The sequence below is a fragment of the Lucilia cuprina genome, chromosome 3, assembly GCF_022045245.1.
Source record: "Lucilia cuprina isolate Lc7/37 chromosome 3, ASM2204524v1, whole genome shotgun sequence".
NCBI lineage: Eukaryota > Metazoa > Arthropoda > Insecta > Diptera > Calliphoridae > Lucilia > Lucilia cuprina.
The window spans coordinates 17,577,749-17,601,491 of record NC_060951.1 but is presented as its reverse complement, the minus strand read 5'-3'; the positions used below and the strand labels follow the sequence as shown (position 1 = coordinate 17,601,491).

Genomic DNA, 23,743 nt, shown 5'->3' with positions numbered 1-23,743 from the left:
AAAAAGGTAAGATGTCGGTCCTTTTTATTTTTCCCTGCCCAAGAAGAAGAATTTTAATTTGAATTAAATAATTCATTGTTTTTGTTTATTCATAAAGTTTCAAATAAAAGTTAAAACAAAATAAATTAGAACTTAAAACTAAATTACATTTATCATAAAACTAAATAAAACAGAAAAATAAAGCTAAATCAGCCAACTCTGAGCCACGCCATCGCCAGCTCCATCCATCGAGGGACTCCTTTAGCTGATCCGCACCATCAGTCCTATGGTGTCCAGGTATTAAGGTTTTCGACATAATTGTACCTCTTACCCGAACGACAGGACGGACAGAACCTGTCCTTTTAGATAATTTCTATAAATAAAAAAAATTAAAAAAATTTAGTAAACAAAAAAATATAAGATATATATTCGTTTATAGGCAAACCTTACGGTTAGTAGCTCGAAGCCAGTCCGCTGGTTGAAATTGAACCAGGCGTGCGCGTAAGGTTAGGATTGAGCTCAGGCCTACTTATGAATAGTGTCGCGGTAGATTTGTACTCATAGGTTGCCGGAAACCAGTATATACAAAAAAATAAAAGAAGAAAAAAAAAACAAATTATTTAAAAGGTTCTTATAATATATATTTTTGTTACCTACCTGAAATACCCGAACAGACTATAAAACGGACGGACAGAAAACCACACCTGCAAACCAGCTCTCATCAATAGTCCATTTGCGTTAGTCCTGCCAGCTGTCCATGTTGAGGATCCTGAAAGAGAAGGGAAAATCTTGAATTAAAAGAAGAAAAATTAGAAATGAAGTAAAAACTTAAATGAAATTTGAAACCTAAAACTATAATTTGATAAAAATTAAAACTAAAATTTGATTAAATCTTGAAATCTAAAAGCTAAAATCCTAAAAATTAAATCTTGTTAAAACTTAAAAACTAAATCTTGTTAAAACTTAAAAACTAAATCTTGTTAAAACTTAAAAACTAAATTTTGTTAAAACTTAAAAACTAAAGTTGGTTAAAATCTTAAAACTAAAAGCTAAATTTGCTAAAACCTAAATTGGCCTAATATTTTAAAATTTTTCTAAAACTCAAATTCTAAATTTCGATGAGACATTGTTAATTTTTTCTATAATAAACAAAAATTTTTTATAATGTTTAAATGAAATTTTAAACTTTTGTTATCATTAATATGATCGGCTAACTTTATTAATAATCGGCGGTAAGTAGGGTGAATAAATGTTTGCAGGGAAGGTATGGGACGTCGAGGAAGATGACGTCATGGCGAGGATGAATCCTCGAGAGGGAGGGTCATAATTTGTGTATAGGTATGACCGTAGGGAGATGTAGGACTACTTTTGGCCCCTTTTTCAAATAATACCCAAAATGCTGGTATGAATTTTTGTGTTAGTGTGTGTTTGTGGTCCAGATTGCCGGCAAGAACCACCCCATCCGGCGAGCTTTAGCCGCGCAATACGCGGGCATACCAGCGCCGCTAGCAATCGGGCCACTCTGTCCCTTTTTGTTCTTTATGTTGTCTGTTTGTTTATTTAAACAAACAGCTGGCAAATCACACCACTACAAAATACATATATAATTTTGTTCAACAGAAATTGATAATGCTCTTTAAATACGGTTAAAGCGGTTTTAGAGGCTGGACCTAATATAGGAGAAATAGAAGTATACAAAACTAATACTTTTGCCAAATTATGTATCAATAGCTTAATTTGGTAATAAGTAATGTGCGTTTAAGAGATTTTCGTAAAAGGACTTTGTATGGTAGCTATGTCCAATTATGTATATAAAGACAAAATTTCAGAATTCTTTGTCTATATCATTATTTGGTAATAAATATTGTGAATCTAAGTGATTTTCTGGACCTAGTATGAGAGCTATGACCAAATATGGACCGATCGTAAAACAATTTTATAGTGAATTTATATATATAAGAGCAATATTTTTGCTAAATGTATGGATATCAATATTTGGTTATGAGTTATGTGCGTTTTTTCTGATTTTCGGAAGGGAACCTTGTATGTGTGTTTTTTAAGAGGGACCTTGTGTAGGAGCTATGATTAATTATGGACCGATCGGAAAAAACATTTCACAATATTATTTCTCTGTATATGAGCAATACTTGTATATGGATATCTTAATTAAGTAATGAGTTATACGTGTTTAAGTGTTTTTCGGAAGGGGAACTTGTATGGGAGCAATGACCAATTAAGGACCGATCAGAAAAATATTTCGTGGTAATATTTCTTTATGTGAGAACAATGCTTGCAACAAATTTTATATGTATATCTTAATTTAGTAATGAATTATGTGCGTTTAAGTGATGAGTTATGTGCGTTTAAGTGATTTTCTGGAGGGGACCTTTATGGGAGCTATGACCAAATATGGACCGATCGAAAAAATCTTTCATTGTAATATTTCTGTATATAAGAGCAATACTTGTACCAAATTTTATATCGATATCTTAATTTAGTAATGAGTTATGCGCGTTGAAGTGATTTTCGGCAGGGGACCTTGTATGCGACCGATCCAAAAAAGCTTTCACTGTAAAATTTCTGTATATAAGAGCAATACTTGTACCAAATTTTATATCGATATCTTAATTTAGTAATGAGTTATGTGCGTTTAAGTGATTTTCGGGAGGGAACCTTGTATGGGAGCAATGACCAAATATGGACCGATCGAAAAATCTTTCATTGTAATATTTCTGTATATAAGAGCAATACTTTTACCAAATTTTATATCGATATCTTAATTTAGTAATGAGTTATGCCCGTTTAAGTGATTTTCGGGAGGGGACCTTGTATGGGAGCTATGACCAATTATGGACCCATCCAAAAAATTTTTCATCTGAATAAATTCTATTGTTATACAATTTTAATTTCTAAAATTTTATAAAGATATTCTATTGCTTTGTTTTAACGTGAGCGTGTTTTACACAGACAGACGGACATAACTAGATCGACTCAGAATTTGATAAGGACCCAGAATATATATACTTTGTTGGGTCTCAGATGAATATTTCTTGGTGTTACACACGGAATGACAAAGCTATATATACCCTCTCACCACTGATGGTGGTGGAGGGTATGAAAAGTAAAAAATAGTCGAAAATTTTAAAAAAGTGAAAAAGTCGTATTAAGTTGGAAAAAGTCAGAAAAAGTCGGCTATTTATAAAATACTAAAAATCGAAAAGTCTAAGAGTCGACTTTTAACTAAATGAAAAAGTCGAAAAATGGACTTTGCATAAAATGAAAAAGTCGAAAAGTCGGTTTTCAACTAAATGCAAAAAGTCAAAAAGTCGACTTTTAGTTTCAACTATAGAACCCTAATTACAATAAACCAAAATATATTTGAATTACATGTGTTCACACGGCTTTAAACACGACGATTACAAATTTTTCGTATTTTTTTTCAATTCGAAAGTTAGAGAACACTGATACTGGCTGACTTGTTCATATATAAGATGTGGACCATATTGTATATCAATCAAAAAATATTTCAAATACTATTGCATTGATATCCATCTTGTATAATAAATAGTCAATCTTTATAAATGCATTCTATAAAAACTAATATTTTTTTTTAATATTAATTTTTAAACTTATCTAACTTCTGCATTTCATAAGTTAAGTCTTTCAAACATATAACATATGAAACATAATGTTCTCTATAAAATTTCACGTGACATAAAGTACTTTTATATCGATTTATTTTCGAGATAACGGTACTGTAGTAAAAAATATAAAAAAATATATACAAATTGACCCTGGCTCTCAATGGGTTAATGATGTAAGTTACAATATACATCAATTGAAAGGTATTTCAGATACTTATTCACTGATATACATATTAACCATATCAAATAATAAGCACTTGAAATTTATAATTACATGATAAAAATCAAAATTTACGAAAATATAAAATTTTAAACTTAAATAACTCCTGCATTTTATGGGTTATAGCTTTCAAACATATATCAAAGGAAAGCCCCAATTGTTGTCTACAAACTTTTATATAAGATAAGAAGAACCGTCATATCGATATGTTTTAGAGATAACGGTACTTTTTTAAAAGAAGTGAAAGGAAAAAACAAAAAAATAACCCTGGTTCTCAATGGGTTAATAATATTTGTCATCTAACACATCAGTGGAAGGCTCTGTCAAAGACCTTTCCAATGATACCCACATCATTTGATACCCATACCATTTATCAGAGATCGAGATATATACAATTATATATCAGACCAAACCATTTCTAGGATAAGCAATCTGCTTCATTTTAAATTATATTTCTATGTATGTAATTAACATTTATTTCTTAGTTTCAGAAATGATATCCAGTCCATTTGAAACACGTTCAGATAGTTTTTACTTCGTTGATAATCGACTAGTGATGCACAACAAAGCAGACTATGCTTACGACGGTGGAAGACCAGTTTAAAATTGATGTGAGGCGTTCACTATGTTTTGAATTCTATATTTTCGAGAAATATTCAAATCAGAGCTTTTTCAATAAAACTAAACTTAAAAAAGTATGTACTCATCAAAGATTTTTGGTAAATATTGACAATTTTATTATTAAATACAATTTAATACGTATTTTTTATTTTCAGCAAGTTTTCGGTAATGGTGCTTATGAATATCACTAATTTCATAGACAAAATTTTTGAAATGAAGACTAACATTGCACAATGTATGATGACTGAAGTATTAAATGACAAATTTTTGCACTTTGGAAACAAATTAAAATTGTTTTTATTTAGTACCTAGCTTTTGGGAATGTACATACATATGTATCTGTCAAGGACATAAAAGTTATAAGTTTTATCATATAATTCTTAAATAGTAACTATTTCAGTTCAACTTTTATTTTTTTTCTTGTCTATTTAATATAAATTATTAGTTTTTAATTTTTTGATAACAGTTATAGACAACGAAAAAATATTTCTTATATATAACTATTATATTTCAATAAATATTTAATTCGTCTTTTTATACCCTTCACCTTCGTGAGAAGGGTATATATAAGTTTGTCATTCCGTTTGTAATTTCTATAATATAATTTTCCGACCCTATAAAGTATATATATTCTGGATCCTTTTAAATAGTGGAGTCGATTAAGCCATGTCCGTCTGTCTGTTGAAATCAGTTTTTAGAGGACCCCAGATATCGGCGAGATCCGAATCTTCAATAATTCTATTAGACATGCTTTCGAGAAGATCGCTATTTAAAATCAGCAAAATCGGTCGGTAAATAACGGAGATATGAGCCAAAATCCGAGACAACCTCTGAAAATTTCATGAAAAATGTCATATTTTTTTCATGCTTTGTTAAAAAAGCAACAAAAGCTTTGTGTATTTTGTGTTTTATTTCATTTAGCGTTGTTGTTGTTCTGTAGTCGGGAAAAAAATTAAAATTTATAAAAGATGATTAAAATACACTATGGTGAAGGGTATATAAGATTCGGCACAGCCGAATATAGCACTCTTACTTGTTATATTACTTATTGATATGAAGTAAGAAAGTCAGTTAAGTCATAATAGTATTTGTACGTTTTTATTTACGTTCTAACAGACTTTTTTCTTGTACATCGCTTAAAAATGCCAATATAGCGATAAAATTCGACATAATAAATGAACCAAAATCTATATCAATTAAAATAGTTTTAAATAATAAATAATATTTGCTGCTAGAATATTTTTATTGACAAGGAAACAAATATTTCTCAAATATAAGTGTTTGAAAACAATAGGAAAAATATAAATTGAATAATAACAGTTATGAACAACATTTATTTTTTTTGTGCTTAAAACAGTTATTGTGTAACTCTTAATTATATTTCTTATTTAGGTTAGGTCCTTGGTTTATGTATACCTTTTTTTTATTTATTTTGTCAATTTTTTATTTCAAGAACATTTGTATATATTGGGAGTTCAATAACTAAAAATTGTTAATTACAAAAAATGCGACATCAATAAAAATCAAAAGGCTAAACGTTTTAGAGAGTTTTCTCATGATGCTAATTACTACAGTGAAGATTTAGGGCGAGTTTTTCTGATAAAGATAATCTTCATTCTTAAACCTGGTTTAATATATGTTTCGTATTTTTCAGTTATCAGTAAAGTTACTTATTATCTTAGTTTAACTGAGTGTTATAGGCAAATTAAACTTAAGTTATAAGTGAGAAAATACAATTAACAAAAACAATAAAACAATGATTTCGGAAGAACAAAAACTTAATATTTTAAGTAAATTACAATATTATGATTTGTTTTGTTTTATTTTTATTGTTTTAAATGTTTCCATTTTAATTTAATTTATTTTCAATATAAACCTAGCCTGTTGGCAATACTAACAAAGTTAACTGAGCTTAAATCTAAAACTGAAAAACGCAATCATCGGTTAAAGTCCGCCTAAATTTGTTCCGAGTTTAATATAACAGCAAGTAAAGCCTTGTTTAACTGAGGAGTAAGAAACCCGCCCTTAGAGTTTTACAATTTTGCAATTTTTAAGCTGGAAATCTTGTGTATGTAATCCCGTAAAAAAATAGAAAGTTTAATTTCAAAGAAAATTAAAAAATGTGATAATTGCACATATATTTATTTTTTTCTCGATTCGAGAAAAATACAGAAACGAGGCATACTTAGTACTAAATTATTAAATATAGTGGGGATGTGCTGATGTTTGTATCACCCCAAAATATTTGTAGACCTAGACCAGCGTTGTGCGTTCTGATTACGAAGATTTTCGGCAATTCACACGTACATAACCCGATCGTAAATAAAACTCATTGCAAGAGCGTAAAAATTACAAAAATTATCTTTAGTTGCTTGACAGCATTCAACAAAGTAGGTTGATGTCGCTTTGTTTCAGAAATTGCAAACAAATCGTGTAAAAACAACAACACCACTTGCCAACAAGAGAGCAACTTGCAAAAACCTCATACACTCCAAAAACTTTTTAGGAATGCATAATAATAATAAAACATAAAAACGATATTTTTAATACTTTTTTTAACATTTTATATTCAAAAATCTAAATTTTGTGAAGAAATAACCATTTTTCTTTTCTTTGGATATGTATTATTTGTAAAATTTCCCATTTTACTTGTTATAAAACTTGATCATAACAAACGTAATTAGGAAATATTTTTTCTAAGTGTTTTTTTAGTATTTTCTCACCACTACAATAACAGTTTCTCTTTCTGCGCTTGGCTGACCTAGACCCACCTTAAAGTATACCAATCGGCTTAGAATCACTTTCTGACTCGACTTAGCTGTGTCCGTCTGTATGTCCTTGTGCGCACGCTGCAGTTGGAAATTTTCAAGATAATTTATTAAAATTTGACACATACTCTTTTCTGTGTTCAAGGACGACCGCTATTGAAAATGGTTGAAATCGGTCCATTATTTCCACTAGCTCCATACAACCGTACCACCCGAAACTGACCTTTAGGCTCATAATTACGTTAAATGTTCAATTATATCAACAAAAATCTGCAAATCTTAGTTTTTTAGAACTATAAATGATACTACTGATTTTTATAGTGATCGGGCATCATTTGACCTTAGCTCCCATACAAACTCCCCTTTTACATAAATAACTTTCAAGTAGACGTTAATTCCTCTACTATAATTTATAAGGATAGGCCCATATTTACCCCTACTCCCCTATGAGCCCTCTTGTAGAAAATCTCTTTTTTTGTCAATAATACGTAAAAATGTTCCACAATACGGTTAAAAAACAAATTAACTGCTTTATTTTTAAAAAAAAATCCACTTTTTAACGTACTGACTGGTGTAGGGTATCATATAGTCGGCAATGTCTGACTATACAATCATACTTGTTTTTATTATTCCTTTTATTTTTGTTGAATTCATTAATATAAAATATTATTAATATTATTTATTCGGGATTTTTAAATAAATACCGGAATCCGGATATCGGGATCCCGGGATTTCTAAATCCCGAAAAATATAAATAAATTTTCAAAAAATCTTCATAACTTGTCGACAAAAATAACATTTTCTATTTCATATTACAATATGAATACAAATCTAATGCCAAAGAATAATAAGAAATTGGACTATGACATTGTCCAAATAGTTTTATTTTTTTTTAACGAAAAATATTTTTTTTTTTATTTTTTTGACAATTCATTTTTGAGGAATTTTAATAAAACTAGAAAAAAAAACAATGTTGTAAATTTTTGTATTAAAAATGGGAAATAAATATGAAATAAACATAATGTTTTGCAAATATGAGAATAAACAAATTAAAAAATGTGTTTATTAAATGTTTACAGATCAAATGTGCAATAAAAAGATAAAACAATCTGTGAAATTATTCATTTAAATGTTTTATATTTTTCCTAAAAATTTTAAGTACGTTTTTATACAACTGTGTAGGTTTGGAATCAGTTGTGAAAGTGGTTGGAGCTACAATACTTATACAAAAATTCTACCAATACATTCTTGGAGTTAGGTACCGAATGACAACTCCTTTAGGTACCAACTGACAAGCCCCAATTTCTTTATATTCTTTGTCAATTGCTTTATAATGAAAACTAGATCATAATTTTTTGATAATTTAGCTTGCAAGTTAGTAGAGTCATCTTAAGTCTAAAAAATTACTTAATTAGTAATGTAATTCGATTTAAAAAGAGGCCGAAAATCACCGGGATTTAATTTTTAAAAATCCCGTTTTTCGGTTTCGGAATTCCCGTTTGGCATCCATAATAAATACACCTGTTCCCAGCAAAAAGTTAAGACATACTTTTTAATATCGAGCAATTTTTTAAATATGAATATAAATTGTATATCGGAAATTCTTTTTTTATTTTATATTTTAAGAAATCAACTTTATGTATTAAATATATCTTTTGTTTAACATCTTGTAAATTTGGTGATGACAAATTTTAAATTACAATACTTGAAGGAATACGTCCATAAAATGTTGTGGTCAATAGAAGTTCCATTTTAAAGAACTAAACACTAAAGTTAAAATTTTCAAAAAACAATTGAAACCAACAATTAATTAATATGGATATTATGAAGACGACTTATTTGTATACCCACAATCAAAAAAGATTGGGGTATATTGATTTTGTCATTCCGTTGGTAAAACATCGAAATATTGGTCATAGACCCACAAAATTATATATATTCTGGGTCCTCATTAAATTCTAAGACGATCTAGCCATGTCTGTCCGTCCGTCTGTTGAAAGCACGATAGAGTCCGAATTAGAAACAGCTAGAAGATAAATTTCACATAAATATTTCTTATAGGTAAGTTTTGTTTGGTATTGGGCAATGTCGATCCACGTTTTCGGATAGCCCCCATACAAATGGCAGACATAACTTGTTTAAAAATACGAATATAGCGATGAAATTCGACATAAGCCCCCATATAAGATTTCCTTCGGAAAATTACTTTAACGCTTATAACTGGCCTAAAAATACGAGTATATAGATGAAATTCGACATAAGTATGTTTCATTCGAGTCAAACGAGGTTTGATGGTGGGTATATAAGATTTGGCATAGCCGAATATAACACTCTTACTTGTTTATTTATTTTTCTCCTATGCATATACTTTTCATTGTTTATTATTGCAGTATTTTTAATTTAAAACTAATTTAAAATGTATTATTCATTTTGTTTATTAAAATCGTCTTTTTAGGGTTGAATATTTTAAAATTTTATTTCTTGGTGATCACATTGGTTATTCTTTTTTCCCGATGACTTTTCTTCATAATTTGTTATGAAACTAGAAAAACCAATAATATAATCCAATAATTCCTTGCAGAGATTAAAATTACTGATATGTATTATTCTCCGACAGCCGGTTCTACGTATCGGAATGACCCGAATTATTCGGCTAAGGGCTGTCAACCCCAGCAAACTGCACAGTTTGCCAGAACCGACTGCACCATATGTCCATTCAATTAAGGTGCAACTCTTGTTTGGGATGGTGTCATCTCAGGAACTGCTCCGGACTTAACGATCATCGAGAGTGGTCGTAAAACTTCGTCGCCCCATGCTGCTTACAACAACGGCGAGATTCATCAGCGTCTTCGACAACAACATCGTCATCTTCCTACGCTACCTCTCCGCCCTCTCCCTTGCAATCACAACAACTGCAGCAAATACAACAGCAGCAGCAACAACAATTACCGTAGCCGCTAACACCCTCGATTGCACTCCGGAGACCTGAGATGATATTCATATTGTAGTTAAACTGCAATGTTTCAGAGATAACCCGATATATGCAGCACAACAACATCGTGGTCGCTGCGGTCCAGGAGACTAAACTGACGAACAATTCCAGTCTGCAAAATTGTAACGGATACAACATTCTCCGAAAAGACCGCACCAGAAGTAACGGTGGAGGCATTGCTTTCATCATTCACAACACCGTGCAGTATAGAGCTCTTTCTCTCGATTCTAACTCCAGAGACCAATATCTTGCAGTTCAAGGTATTGCAGTTAGATCGGGAGAAACTGACTTAGAGCTCTATAATGTCTATATTCCGCCAGTAGCCAGCTGTCCAGCAGGCTATCGTCCCGACATTAGGACACTGTTAGACGGCGATATGCGTCTTGTCCTAGGGGACTTCAACGCCCACAATCAGCTCTGCCACTCTTCTTTAGGTTAAGACCAGAGAGGTGCGTGTCCACCTTCTGCACCTTGACGTATCCACCTTCTGCACCTGGAATGATGATGCCCCCACGCGGATTATGGGTACTTGTGCTAGCTCGCGCGACTTCACCATAGCGAGTGCTGGTTTGATCAACTACGCAACTTGGCGAGCCGTAGTTTCTCTGGGATCAGACCACTTACCCATAATCGTTTGTTTGGATCGACCTAACGATTTTATCGTCTCTGAACGCCGTCAATACGTAAACCGAACGCATCTTCAGTGATCTAAATTTTCCCTCCAACGTACACCATTCAGAGAGGAAGTTCCGTGAAATTGTCAACCATAGTGCGGCCGCACTTCCCAGCAGAAGCAGCCAGGCTTGCAGATGAAAGAGTTGACATCCAACCCAGGTGATCCAAGACTCGCCCAGCTGAATATTGAAATCATCAGGTTGGTAAATGAGGACAAGCGGAAAAGATGGCTAGATCACTTGAAGAACTGCAACCTGAGTTCGGGTATTAGTAAGTTGTGGTCTACAGTTCGATCTCTCTCCAACCCGACGAAGAAGGATGACAGTGTCGCTATTAAGTTTGCAGATATCCCCATTTCCACATACCACAGCCCTTCACCCCAGCTGAAGTTGCAGACGTCATCAACAACGCCAAACCATCTAAGGCGATTGGCCCCGACGGAATATCCATGCTGATGTTAAAACACCTCATACAGGCCGATTTCCCTCCTATCAGCAGTCGCGAAGACTCTTGAGGCGCTTCTCCTCCCCCAGTGTCCAGCCACCTAACAGCAGCTCGTCACCAGCATGGCTTCCGCAAAATTCACAGCACCACCACAGCATTAACCGCCATTGCCACTCAGATCTCACAAGGCTTAAATTAGCAGAGGCCCTGTGCAAGGACGGTCCTAGTGGATCTTGACCTGACGAAGGCCTTCGATACTATCAGTCACGCCACACTCTTCGAGGATATCCTGCAATCCACAATGCCCAACAACACGAAGAGATGGATCATAACGCTCCACCATAGTAGGACGCTCCAAGGCGTACCTCAAGGTGGAGTACTATGCCACTTTTGTTTAGCTTCTACCTCTCTAAGCTCCCCACACCTCCACAAGGCGTGGAAGTGATTTCATATGCGGACGACTGTACAATCATAACGACGGGCCACAACATTGATGAATTATGCGTTCTGGTGAATGGTTATTTCCACGAAGTACATCAGTTCTTCACTGCGCGAACCTGCAATTATCACCAGCGAAGTCGTCAACAACACTTTTTACCAACTGGACGAAGGAGGTAAACCTAAACCTTGGCATCGTGGCCGATGGAGTCCAAATTCCGACCGCGCACCACCCAAAAATTTTGGGGGTCACATTTGATAGCCTCTTTACTTCCTCTGCTCACGCCACTGCAATCACGCACAAATTGCGAAGTAGATATAAGGTCCTCAAAGCGCAAGCCGGCAGCACTTGCGGTATGGATAAAGAAACCTTGTTGGCTACATATAAAACGATTGGTCGGTCAGTGGTTAACTATGCTGCTCCAGTGTGGTCACCTTCTCTAAGTGATACCCAGGGGAGAAACATCCAAAGCTGCCAAAATGCCGCCCTAAGGACTGTAACGGGCTGCTTGCAAATTTGCTTGGAACATCACCTGCACGAGGAAACGAAGGTCCTTCCAGTCAAGGAACACAATGTCATGTTAACCAAACAGTTCCTCCTCATCGGAGAAGTCATCCAAATTTTTACATCACACAATTGGATACTCCCCCGAGGAATGTCAGGAAGGATCTTCGTATATACGAGGAACACATATGCAGACATGTGCGGCATCCACTGGATCAGGTATTCGGCAGCTTTGAACGACATTCATAGAGACGCCATAAATTCCGCGGTCGCAGGTTACCGCATGAATGTCGTACTTGGAGGTCGCCCACCGCCCATAGCAGACATGGAAGAAACCCTGCCGCGGAAAACAAGAGTAGTTCTGGCACAACTAAGATCGGGATGGGGTAACAGGCTTAATGCCTACTGGTCACGTATAGACCGTGCCGTCCCCAACGAATGTCCTGAATGTGGTCTGGGTCCTCATGATACCCATCACATATTCAACTGCTCAGCCAACCCTACTTCACTCTGTCCAATGGATTTATGGACGCATCCAGTTGAAGTAGCCCAATTTTTAGGCCTGGACATTGATGTAGAACCCCCAACTAGATTATTGTATAGTTTTAGCTGTTAGTAACCAAAATACACATTTTCCATTATATACATATATATGTACATTAGAGTGCTCCAAGCTTGTATGAAGGAAAAAAATTTATCCTACAGGCCGTCCCCGCCGTGCAAAAAATGAGGTCAATAGGACTACGTTAACTGGTGCCGCAACGGCTCTGAAGTTTGAAGATGTATTTACAAGGGGAAAATATGCATTTTTCAGTTTTCACAAAAGTTTTGTCATTAAATAATTTGTTTTGTATTTTATTGTCAAAGAATCGTAATGTACACAGAATTAGCGTTACAAAAAGATAAAAAACACAAAAAATTGGTTGAAAAATGTAAAAGTTATTAAAAATTCCCCAGGCCATTATCGTGTCTCAGAGCACTTGAATTCGAAATGTGATAAAAAAATAAACATCTTTTTAAAAATATTCTAATAAAACAATTGTATTACTTAAAATACATCTGTAGTTACTTGAATATGAGTTTTTGTCCTTATAGAATAACGTAAACCTGTTTTCAGCTATGGTCGAAAATTTTTGATATTTTTAACGGTCGTTTCAAAATTAAAATTTTAGTTTTTTTGATACTTTTTAAAAAAATTTCAATATTTTTGGGAGAACTCTTTGGGATTTATGGATAACAGATTAGGGAATAAAACAGTAAAAAAATTAGGTCAATACCTCTTATATTTTGCCTGTACCTGTAATTTGAATTCAGCGGATTTCAAGAAAACCCCATTTTTATTATATTGTTGTGTGTTTTAAATGGAACCTTTTGTAAATTTATTAGTCCACATATTTCTAAATAAAAATCAAGAGTTTCATTCAATGTGGACGCCATTAACCCATAAACTTTAAAGGTCAAAAGTCAAATTTTGTAATATTTGCAATTTTTGATGGAAACTAGTCGAAATTGTTTCTATTTTTTGGTAGATTATCATAAAACTTAAGAAATGTATACATTAACAATCGATATTTACAATAATAGTGAAAAAAATAAATTAACCCTTGGGGTTAAAATGACCCCGATGTTTTTAAAACATGCCAATTTGGACATATTTCAATAAAACCCGTTTGCAATCCCATTAATTTAGCCTGGGGAGTTTTTAATAACTTTTAAATTTTTCAACCAATCTTTGTGTTTTTTTATTTTTTTGTAATGCTAATTCTGTGTATATTACAATTCTTTGACAATACAATACAAAACAAATTATTTAATGACAAAAATTTTGTGAAAACTGAAAAAATGCATATTTCCCCCTTGTAAATGCATCTTCAAACTTCAGAGCCGTTGCGGCACCAGTTAACGTAGTCCTATTTTCCTAATTTTTTGCACGACTTATTTTTATAACCCATAGAACAATTTTAGGGGCGGGGACGGGCAAAATTCGAAACTTAGTTTTTTTTGGAGCACTCTAATGTATTTACAAGGGGAAAATATGCATTTTTCAGTTTTCACAAAAGTTTTGTCATTAAATAATTTGTTTTGTATTTTATTGTCAAAGAATCGTAATGTACACAGAATTAGCGTTACAAAAAGATAAAAAACACAAAAAATTGGTTGAAAAATGTAAAAGTTATTAAAAATTCCCCAGGCCATTATCGTGTCTCAGAGCACTTGAATTCGAAATGTGATAAAAAAATAAACATCTTTTTAAAAATATTCTAATAAAACAATTGTATTACTTAAAATACATCTGTAGTTACTTGAATATGAGTTTTTGTCCTTATAGAATAACGTAAACCTGTTTTCAGCTATGGTCGAAAATTTTTGATATTTTAACGGTCGTTTCAAAATTAAAATTTTAGTTTTTTTGATACTTTTTAAAAAATTTCAATATTTTTGGGAGAACTCTTTGGGATTTATGGATAACAGATTAGGGAATAAAACAGTAAAAAAATTAGGTCAATACCTCTTATATTTTGCCTGTACCTGTAATTTGAATTCAGCGGATTTCAAGAAAACCCCATTTTTATGTAATATTTTGCAAAATTGCATTTTTATTATATTGTTGTGTGTTTTAAATGGAACCTTTTGTAAATTTATTAGTCCACATATTTCTAAATAAAAATCAAGAGTTTCATTCAATGTGGACGCCATTAACCCATAAACTTTAAAGGTCAAAAGTCAAATTTTGTAATATTTGCAATTTTTGATGGAAACTAGTCGAAATTGTTTCTATTTTTAGGTAGATTATCATAAAACTTAAGAAATGTATATATTAACAACCGATATTTACAATAATAGTGAAAAAAATAAATTAACCCTTGGGGTTAAAATGACCCCGATGTTTTTAAAACATGCCAATTTGGACATATTTCAATAAAACCCGTTTGCAATCCCATTAATTTAGCCTGGGGAGTTTTTAATAACTTTTAAATTTTTCAACCAATCTTTGTGTTTTTTTATTTTTTGTAATGCTAATTCTATGTATATTACAATTCTTTGACAATACAATACAAAACAAATTATTTAATGACAAAAATTTTGTGAAAACTGAAAAAATGCATATTTCCCCCTTGTAAATGCATCTTCAAACTTCAGAGCCGTTGCGGCACCAGTTAACGTAGTCCTATTTTCCTAATTTTTTGCACGACTTATTTTTATAACCCATAGAACAATTTTAGGGGCGGGGACGGGCAAAATTCGAAACTTAGTTTTTTTTGGAGCACTCTAATGTATATATTTAATTGCTCCTATTTGAAATATTTTTAGTATTTTTGCTAAAAATATTTACCCATACAAGCTATTGCATATTGCAGCTTACAGACAAATATATTTTTTTTCACAAGCCACAGATTTTCCATATTGCTTGCCTATAATATAAAACAAGTAAGAAAGTATAGTCGGGAGTGGCCGACCATATGATACCCTACACCAGTTATAAATTTTAAATGTGATTTATTTTTCATAATAAAGCATTTATCTTCAATATTACATTGTTCCGATACATTTAAGCAATTTATTGATGAAAAACTAATTTTCTGAAAGAGGCTTTATATGGGGGCTAGAGGCAAATATGGTCCAAACCCGATGAAATTTTGTGAATATATTTATATTTAACAATATTTTATTGTGCTGAATTTCATCGAGATATTTGTATTTGTAAGTTAATTTTGGACATTCAAGTAATTTTCTGAAAGGGATTTTGTATGGAAGCTAGGGTCAAATGGGGCCCGATCTTTATGAAATTTGGCAGGGTCATCAAGACTTCTTTAAAACTTAGTTGTGACGCATTTTATCGTTATACCTTTATATTTAACACAAGTAGGAAAGTATAGTCGGGCATGGCCGACCATATAATACTCTACACCATGAGTATATTTTTAAAATTTTTATTTTTCATAAAAAACTTTTATGTTGAATTTTACCTTAATTTCAAAGAGTTTAAGCAATTTATTGATAAAAAAAAACAAAATTTTCTTAATGAGGCTTTATATAGGACAAATATGGGCCGATCCTCGGTAAATTTGGGAAAAAGATATATTTTTATACCCTTCACCTTCTTGAGAAGGGTATATATAAGTTTGTCATTCCGTTTGTAATTTCTAAAATATAATTTTCCGACCCTATAAAGTATATATATTCTGGATCCTTATAGACAGCGGAGTCGATTAAGCCATGTCCGCCTGTCTGTCGAAATCAGTTTTTAGATGACCCCAGATATCGGTGAGATCCGAGTCTTCAATAATTCTGTTAGACATGCTTTCGAGAAGATCGCTATTTAAAATCAGCAAAATCGGTCGGTAAATAACGGAGATATGAGCAAAAATGTAAATGTATTTGGTTTTATTCAGCTGTGTATTTTGTTTTGTATGTTTGAATGCAGTTGGCTTGAGTTGTGTATTTTTTGTTTTTGTTTTCTTTTTGTGAATTCTGTTCGTATATTTGGATGTTTTATTCCGTTGTTTACTTTGTTTTCTGTGTTTTTCGTTGTGTCTGTTGGTTTAATTGCCTTATGTATTTTGTTTTTTATTTCGTTTAGCATTGTTGTTGTTCATTTTGTTTTGCTTATAATGTAGTCGGGAAAAATTGAAGGGGGGTTTGTATGGGTGCTAGGGTCAAATAAGGGCCGATCATTAAGAAAATCTGCAGTGTCATTTATACTTATATAAAACATATTTGTGCCATGGAGGTATGGTTGTATGGGGGCTAGGTGAAATAATGGACCGATTTCAACAATTTTCAATAGGCTTCGTCCCTGTGCCAAAAAATTATCTTGAAAATTGCGACCTGTACCTTGCGCAAAAGGTTTACATGGACAGCCATCCAGACGGAAAAATTAAAATTTCACAATTCAGATTATAAAAATATGTAAAATTAGTACATATTTTTATAATCTGTATTTTTAATTTAATTCGATTAGGGAAGCGGAGCTCCCTTTATGTGCTCTAGTATCTTTATTATTTATAAGCAATGCGATTTTTGTGACCCCTTTTATTCTTACAGTATACATCCGATCTTAGCCAAAGGTATATCATTTTAAAGGTATTTGCTGTGTAAAATATACAGTGAATCAACTAAGTTTTTTGTCTACTTTTTCTAAGAGAATTTTGTTTTTTTTTCATAAATAAAATTCGAAAAAACAGGTAAAAAGTAAATTTTAGTTTTCCAATTGAAAAAAATTGTAATTAAAAAATATTAAAAGACAAATTTTGGTGCATTTGCTGTTACATTTCATTATTTTTCATCGGAATTTGCACATCAATAAAGTATTTTGCATATTGAAAATTCCGGTTAATTTTTTAATTGCAATTTGCATATATACAAAATTAGTTTAGATTTCTAGATCAAGTGTAAATCAATGATATATAATTATGAGGTGTTTAATCAATAACATTAAAAAAATATAAAATAGAGTAATTGATGAATGATTTAGACCTCTAAACAGACCTTAGGTTGCTTGGAACCAATGTAAAGTGAACTTTCGTGTAGTACAGGAAAAATATCTACTTTAGATATTTTAAAATAGAGTTAGTTATCATACCCTAAGGCATATAGTAGTATATAAGCGAAACTAATTGTCAAGGACCTAAGTCCCCTGTCAAAGACCTAACTGGTGAGAATGTATTAGTAGAAGCACAAAAATAAACACAGTTGTTCAAAAGGTACTAAATAAAAATGTATGTTTTGGACGTTATTCTTTGTGTGTTTATAAAAGAAAGTTTTTATGGCAGTGATTGAAAATATTAGTTATTTATTTTCTTGAAAAGATATTACATCTCAAAACATATTATAAACACGTTTTTTTGTTATTTTTTGCATTAATGCAAAATGAAAAAAAGTATCTAAAATACTGTTTTTAATTTTCAATACTAAAATGTACAACTTTTCATTTTTCAATTTTAATTAAAATAAAATGTCAAAGAATAAATTTTTTTTTTCGGTTGTAAAATATAAATTATTTTCGGGGCTTTAAATAAATGAAATGTGTTGAAAAAATAATTAACATTAAGTTTAAGTGATAAGAAAAACTAATAAGTGGTAATATCCTCGCAATTTCGCGAAGAAAATTTGAAGTTTAGTGAGTGCGTTTACTTCTCACAAGTTTGTTTTATTCTCTCAAAGCTCGTCTGTGTGAAGAGAATAAAAATTTTTGTTTGAAAACCGCTTCAGTTTCGCCTATATGTACTACTATATGCCCTAAGGTCAACAAAAACAATATTTTCCAGCTAGTACATACACTTATATATATTTAGAACCCAGATCAAGAATAACTTTCCAGATCCTAATACGCCTACTGTATCTTATTCATAAAATAAAGAGGTTGAAAATCAAGATTTTAGCATGTAATAGTTCTATAGTGGTATATGGTGATGTCCCCATACTTAAAGTGGCTAGGATGGTACTTAGTTTTAGATTTATTGAATAAGAATCAATAAATTAATAAATTACAATTCTAAATTAAATTTACAAATAGATGGAGTTTCCGTAATGTTTTTGTTTATCAATACAAAATGACAAAAAATCCAGATTATTTCTGTTATAATAAATAGATTCATACAACACTAAACATTTTTTCTAGGTCTAAATCCATTGATTAATATATCATGTATCCAATTCAAAATTACTTATTGTTTTCGAAATTTAATCAAAGAAACGATAGATTTCCTGTTAAGTCAAATATTGATAAATTCTTAGAGGCATATAGTAGTATATAGGCGAAACTAACTGTCAAGGACCTAAGTCCCCCCTCAAAGGCCTAACTGGTGAGAATGTATTAGTAGAAGCACAAAAATAAACACAATTGTTCAAAAGGTACTAAATAAAAAATGTATGTTTTGGACGTTATTCTTTGTGTGTTATTAATGAAATTTTATATGGCAGTCAATGAAAATATTAGTTATTTATTTTATTTATTTATTTATTTTTTTTTTTTTTAAAAGATATTTTATCTGAAAACATATTATAAACACGTCTTTTTGTTATTTTTTTTTTTTTTTTTGAATTAAAAAAAGTATGTAAAATACTTTTTTTAATTTTCAATACTAAAATGTACAGCTTTTCCTTTTTCAATTTTAATTAAAATAAAATGTCAAAGAATAAAAAATATTTTTTTTTCGTTTGTATAATATAAATTATTTTCGGGGTTTTAAATAAATGAAAAGTGTTGAAAAAATAATAAACATTAAGTTTAAGTGATAAGAAAAACTAATAAGTGGTAATATCCTCGCTATTTTGCGAAGGAAATTTGATGTTTAGTGAGTGCGTTTAGTTGTCACAAGTTTGTTTTATTCTCTCAGAGCTCGTCTGTGTGAAGAGAATAAAAATTTTTCTTTGAAAACCCCTTCAGCTTCGCCTATATGTACTACTATATGCTTATAGGTATATAGGGTAATACATCGGTTAAGAAATGTCCAAATTTTGTCGTTCCACTACTAAAATATCTAAAAAATTTTATTTTAATATATAGAAGTAATAAAAATATTAAATTTTATTAAAAAAATTAAAAAAATCTAAAAAGCAAAATACTTTATTGACCTAAAAAATTAACAATACATTCACATTTTATCAAAAATCTCGTTAATTAATAACACGATTTTACTTTGTTTGCTAAAAATATTAAAATATTACAAATATTACAATATAAAACATTAAAATAAACATTAAATTCTTTAAAAAAATACAACAAACAAATTGCTTTATTTTTTAACAAAATAAAGCAATTTGTAATAATTGTTCAGACAAAGTTTTTTCTTAAAATTTATAAAATTTTACATAGGCAAATTACTTAATTGATTCACTGTATACATTAAAAAGACCGGTTCAGAATTTTGGAAGCTATACGCATTTAAGTTGTTACTAATACATAAAAACAAAAGTCACACATATGTATGCTTGAACTAAAAAACAAACAAAATAAAAAAAGTAAGAGTTCCATATTCGGCTGTGCCGAATCTTATATAACCTTCACCGTGATGTGTTAGAAAACATTCGGTACGAATTTTATTACAAAAAAATACCAATTGCAAAACGGTAAGTTACCAAAAAGTCCCTTTTATGGGTTCTCACTTTATTCAGACACTACATAATTAATTTCATTTTTCTAGGTTTAAAATTATAGAAAATTCAAAAAGTACCTTTTGTACTAAAAAGAAGTACTAAAAAGTCTCTTTTTGTAGGTTCTTACCTAGTCAAGGCCCTACATGTTAATTTCATGTTTCTAGGTTCAATATTATAAACATTTCAAAAAGTACCTTTTGTTGAACGAAAAAGTACCAAAACGTCCCTTTTTATGTGTTCTCGCCTAATCTCTACATACTTTATTTCATGTTTCTTGGTTTATTATTATAGAAAATTTAAAAAATACCTTTTGTGGAACGAAAAAGTACCAAAAATCCCCTTGTATGGGTTATCGCCTAATCCGGGCTCTACATACTTAATTTCATGTTTCTAAGTTCAATATTATAGAAGATTCAAAAAGTACCTTTTGTAGAACGAAAAAGTACCAAAAAGTCCCCTTTTTTGTGTTCTGACTTATTACGGGCTCTTCATACTTAATTTCATGTTTCTAGGTTTAATATAGATAATTCAAAAAGTACCTTTTGTAGAACGAAAAATTACTAAAAAGTCCCTTTTGTAGGTTCTTACTTAGTCAAGGCCTTACATGCTAAATTTCATATTTTTAGGTTCATATTATTGAAAATTCAAAAAGTACCTTTGGTAGAACGAAAAAGTACCAAAGAATCCCCTTTTATGGATTCTCTCCTAATCCGGGCTCTACATAATTAATTTCTTGTTTCTAATATTATAGAATATTCAAAAATGAGCTTTTATAGAACGAAAAAGTACTAAAGTGTTCTCGCTTAATCCGGGTTCTATATACTTAATCTCATATTTGTAGGTTCAATGTTATAGAAAATTCAAAAAGTGCCTTTAGTAGAACGAAAAAGTACCAAAAAATCCCCTTTGATTTGTTATCGTCTAATCCGGGCTCTACGTATTTAATTTCAGGTTACGTACGTTTAAGTGATGATGAACCGATCGGGAAAAAAATTACGGTAACATTTCTGCATATATAAGTAATATTTGTGCAAATTTTGTATAAATATCTTATTAGGTAATAAGTTTTGGGCGTCTAAGTGATTTTAGGGAGGAGACCCTGTATGGGAGCTACGACCAATTGTGGACCGATAGGAAAAGTTCAAATAAACTTTAGTATTGTGAACATATCGACATTCTAAAGAAAGTTATCAAGAATAAACACATTTTCCGGGAATATTTACATTTGTGTGGAGGTAAATGAAATTGTGAACCGATATTTCGGATTTTTAGCAATGTTGATTCTGGAATCAAGAATTGTATCTGTGACAAAATTTATCACTTTATCTGCAGTAGTTTTTGTAAAAATTACATATGGAAAAACACAAATTTGAGACAAAAACTCTTTCGAGTTTACTCATACCTCTGAACCTATTTCGCCGATCTTGCTGATTTTCAATACCAAATTGCTGAGGACAACAATGAATATTTCAGTTAAATTTTATTGAGTTTCATTGTTTCGATTTGACGTGAGCGTGTTTTATACAGACATATCTAAATCAACTCAGAATTTCATAAGGATCAAGAATATATATACTTTTTAGATGAATATTTCTCAGTGTTACAAACGGAATGATAAACTTATTATACCCTTTATCATTAACGATGGTGGAGGATATAAAAACAAACAAAAATTGTATCAAAAAAAATACATATTTTGTGTTTTGTTTCTTTATTTTATAGTTATAGTTTTTACATACATATTTCTATAATCTGAATTATGAATTTAATTTCGATTAGGGAAGCGAAGCTCTCTTTGTGTACGCCAGTATTATTTAATATAGGAATGACATGGTGCATCCTTTGATAGAAAACTATATACACTGGCGATATGCATTGACACCGAAGGCGCCGTAAATAACGTGCACACTGATATTCTTATCCAATCCCTAGACCTGTTTTATGTTGACCGGGTGCTCTGTAACTGGATCAACCACATACTAAGGAATAGATGGATAAGCTGCGAGATGTACGATATAACTATCAGGAAAAGTGTATTCCACAGGGTTTCATTTTGTCACATTTATGCTATGCAGACGATGTCGTAATACTATTAAAGCGAAAAGATCCAAATTAGTTGTGTAGAAGAGCTGAGGTTGCTCTGAATACAGCTTAAGCTGGGCTCAACCGAGAGGTCTCAATGTTAAACCCGGCAAAAACGGAAATCTGTCTTTTCAATAATAACGAACCTTGCTTTTTGGGCAAGAATATACCAATAACAGACAAAATTAAGTACTTAGATGGAATCCTCGACCAAAAATGAAAATGGAGACACCACATAGAGGATTTTATAAAGTGTAATTAGGCCAATTCTAGCTTATGCTTCAATAATCTGGTGAACTGCTTTTGGCAAAAAGTGCAATATAAAACTTGTACAGGGAGTTCAGCGTACATACCGCTTGGGTATAAGTGGTGCCATGTGTAATACTTCAAGCAAGGATCTGGAAACATTGCTAGATATTCCAACCATTGAAACATATTTAAGATATGAGGCCGCGCTTACAGCCAAGCGGCTCTTTACTTTAGGCGAACTGGCCAAAAGCGGTTATAGGACAAGTCATCAATTTATACTGGACACATTGGAAGGTTATACACAATCATCGGACGTACCTGATCGTATACCAGACACAGAATATGTCGAAATCTTTGAAACGCTGATCCCACATAGAATGTCTTGGTCAAGCGGAACATTACAGCTAATAACAGTATGAATCCGTTGTTACACGGATGGCTCTAAATTTGGGGAAAAGGTGGTCCTGGGGTTCAATATTGAAGAACCAGAAGCAGAATATATACCACCGTTTACCAAATCATAACACATACTTCCAGGCAGGAGTACGAGCCAAAACGGAATGCGTAAATTGGATTAGAATAAATATGGCGCCCACAGCGGTTAATATTTTAGAAGACAATTAGGGCGATGATTGCGAATAAAACGAATAATCTTGATATTTGTCTTAAACGTTTATTTACAACCGTTTCAAACTGTGGACTGTAACTAACTAAAAACAATTCATAACAATAAAGAAGAATAGTGTAAAAAAGAAACAAAATAAATAAAGAATATAAAATCAGTGTTGTATTTTTCGGCAGAGTTGGGAACGTTCCTAAACATCCCGGCCGACCCTGAAATACCATTTTCAGCATATTGGGAGTTTGACAATCTTGGTAATATTCCTGGTCATCGTGCCCTTGTTAGTTCTAAGCTATACTACTCGGATCAAACCATCATCTCCTGGGAAGGCTTCAATCACACGGCCGGTTACCCAAGTTGAGGGAGGAGTTCTGTCTTCCTTCACTAGGACCAGGTCTTCAGTT

At 31.8% G+C, this 23,743-nt stretch overlaps 1 protein-coding gene across 2 annotated transcripts in view; it reads left to right on the top strand.

Moving 5' to 3' along the window:
* The window catches only part of LOC111684476 (protein unc-119 homolog), a 36,553-nt gene extending 31,684 nt beyond the window's left edge, over positions 1-4,869 (top strand). Inside the window, exons 3-4 of one of the 2 annotated variants that reach the window (XM_046946167.1) lie at positions 4,329-4,538; positions 4,620-4,869. In XM_046946167.1, the coding sequence (XP_046802123.1) occupies positions 4,329-4,447 (119 nt within the window). In that variant the 3' untranslated portion in view covers positions 4,448-4,538; positions 4,620-4,869. Of the gene's footprint in view, positions 1-4,328; positions 4,563-4,619 lie in introns of both variants that reach the window. The other variant, XM_023446652.2, reaches the window with a different exon arrangement.
* The last annotated feature ends 18,874 nt before the right edge of the window (positions 4,870-23,743 follow it).